The 2,206-nt window shown below is 36.6% G+C and overlaps 1 protein-coding gene across 1 annotated transcript; it reads right to left on the bottom strand.

Annotated features, from left to right (window-relative positions):
* Positions 1-401: 401 nt before the first annotated feature.
* LOC148535009 (olfactory receptor 1M1-like) lies at positions 402-1,316 on the bottom strand. The gene has a single exon (XM_088464904.1). It carries the CDS (start codon positions 1,314-1,316, stop codon positions 402-404), a length of 915 nt encoding a protein of 304 aa, XP_088321030.1.
* Between the last annotated feature and the right edge of the window lie 890 nt (positions 1,317-2,206).

Below are 2,206 nucleotides of genomic sequence, written 5' to 3'. Positions count from 1 at the left end.
TAAATATTTTGCTTTAAGCTAAGAGTTGAGCATGTGGGTGATGTCTTCCTCAACTTGATATTTAAACTTATATGTTCAGCTGGTACATTATATTCTCCATCAATGAGGATCAGTGTGAATATGTTTCTTCAGGAGGTCAATATTTCAGTAATACACCTTGTAGATTTCCAAATACCTGTGAGCCTCTAAAACCAGGCATATGACAATGTAAGACCATTAAAGTACTATGTGGGACCATACTATGGCTACAGCTCAGATAGCATTCTTTCCTTCACAATGGTTACATCTTTTGCATATGAATCAGCAATCAACCAGGACACTTACCAGAACCTGGTTTGATCTAGGTACACGGATTCAGGAAAGAGGCTAATGATGAACCAATGAAGAGTTATCAGCTACATCTATGCCACTAATCTCTGAAGAGATCTCCTTATTTCATAATTACGTAGGCTATATACAAGAGGATTTACCATGGGGATCACTGTTGTATAAAGCACAGTTAAAATCTCTTCTAGGAGATTGGGTTGGTCTGATGGTGGTATCAAATAGACAGAAATACCATTAACATAGTAGATGATCATGACGGTGAGGTGGGATGAGCAGGTGGAGAAAGCTTTTCTTCTTCCTTCCCTTGAAGTAATATGCAATATAACAGTGATAATTTTTTGGTATGATATCAAATTGATGAAGAATGGGCAAATGCCAAGAAACACTATGTTAATGTAGATGGTGATATAAAACATGTTTGAGCCAGAACAGGAGATATTAATCAGAGCTTTAGCATCACAGAAGAACTGATGAATGGTGACAGAATGACAGAAGGACAGTTTAAAGACTGAAACTACACATAACATTGAGTTTAAACATGCACATAGCCAGATCAGAATCACAAGCAGGATACAGATCTTCCTGCTCAGTATCTGGTGGTAATGTAATGGATGACAGATCGCAATGAATCGGTCATACCCCATCACAAATAAAAGTATAACCTCGGAGCTGGCAGCTATAAAGAAAAAGTATATCTGAGTTAAACATTGTGTGAAAGTTACTGTGTTATTCCCAGATTGCAACACGTCCAGCAGTTTGGGGACAGTTACTGTTGTATAACACATATCTACAAAGGACAAGTTACAGAGAAACAGATACATGGGGGTGTGTAATCGCATATCCAAACATATAACTGTAATTATAGCTATATTCACCAGGACTCCAAACATAAATATTAAGAAAAAGACACTGAAAACGATAGGTTCATCACCAGCTTTCATGGAAAATGGCAAAATGCAGAATTCTGCAACAGAGGTGTGGTTCTCCATGAGATTCTGTCACCAGTCTGCAAGACAATAATAATATGATGTAATATACAGTATTAGTATGAGTTATAACTTACAGGAGTGACCGTTCACCAAATGTAAAGATACAGTATATACAGTATTTACAGAATATTTTACATCGCTATTTTCATTTGCCACAGATCTGTATAAAACTGCATAAATTTGACATTGATTGTAATGTGCCTAGCTGAAACATAATAATAAATAATAACTTAAACAAATGAGAGAAATCTTATAGATAGATATCTTTAAAACTGAATTTCTTCTTGAATAGGTGCACATTTTTGGTACAGTATGTTGGCAAAATAATCACATAGAAGTAGATACATTGAAGCAATAAAGGCAAATTCTATAATACACATGTATCAGGAGGCAGAGGAAAGAACTGATATAGTTTGATACCCATGATCATTACAGATTGTTTTTCCATTATGCTACCCAAGTGCAATCCACAGTTCTTTACAAACTGCTACACGAATACAATCTTGAGCTCCTGCTACTTCCTGAGGGCAATCCTGAGTTCCAAGACACTATGCAATTCAAGTGAAAATATTAGTTCTTGCCACACTACTACCCAGGTTCATTTCTGAATTACTGCCACTATTCGAGTGCAGTCCTGAATTCCATGAACCTCTGCTACCCAAGTGCAATGCTGAGTTCTGGCTTTATTATTAATTTGCTACATTCACTCGGCTATCCATATGCCATTCTAAAATAATGACACTTTACTTCCCAAGCGCATACCTGAGTCCCTGCCACTCTGCTAACTGAAAACAATCATGGGGGTAGAGGACACTGCAGTGATAGAGAGAACTGAATACAGTTTGTAATTTAATTGTATTCAAGCACTTTGCTACTGCTCACAATTAAAT

This window comes from Taudactylus pleione, unplaced genomic scaffold (assembly GCF_031769625.1).
Source record: "Taudactylus pleione unplaced genomic scaffold, aTauple2 ptg000061l, whole genome shotgun sequence".
Classification (NCBI taxonomy): Eukaryota; Metazoa; Chordata; class Amphibia; order Anura; family Myobatrachidae; genus Taudactylus; species Taudactylus pleione.
This window is presented reverse-complemented; position numbering and strand designations above follow the sequence as displayed.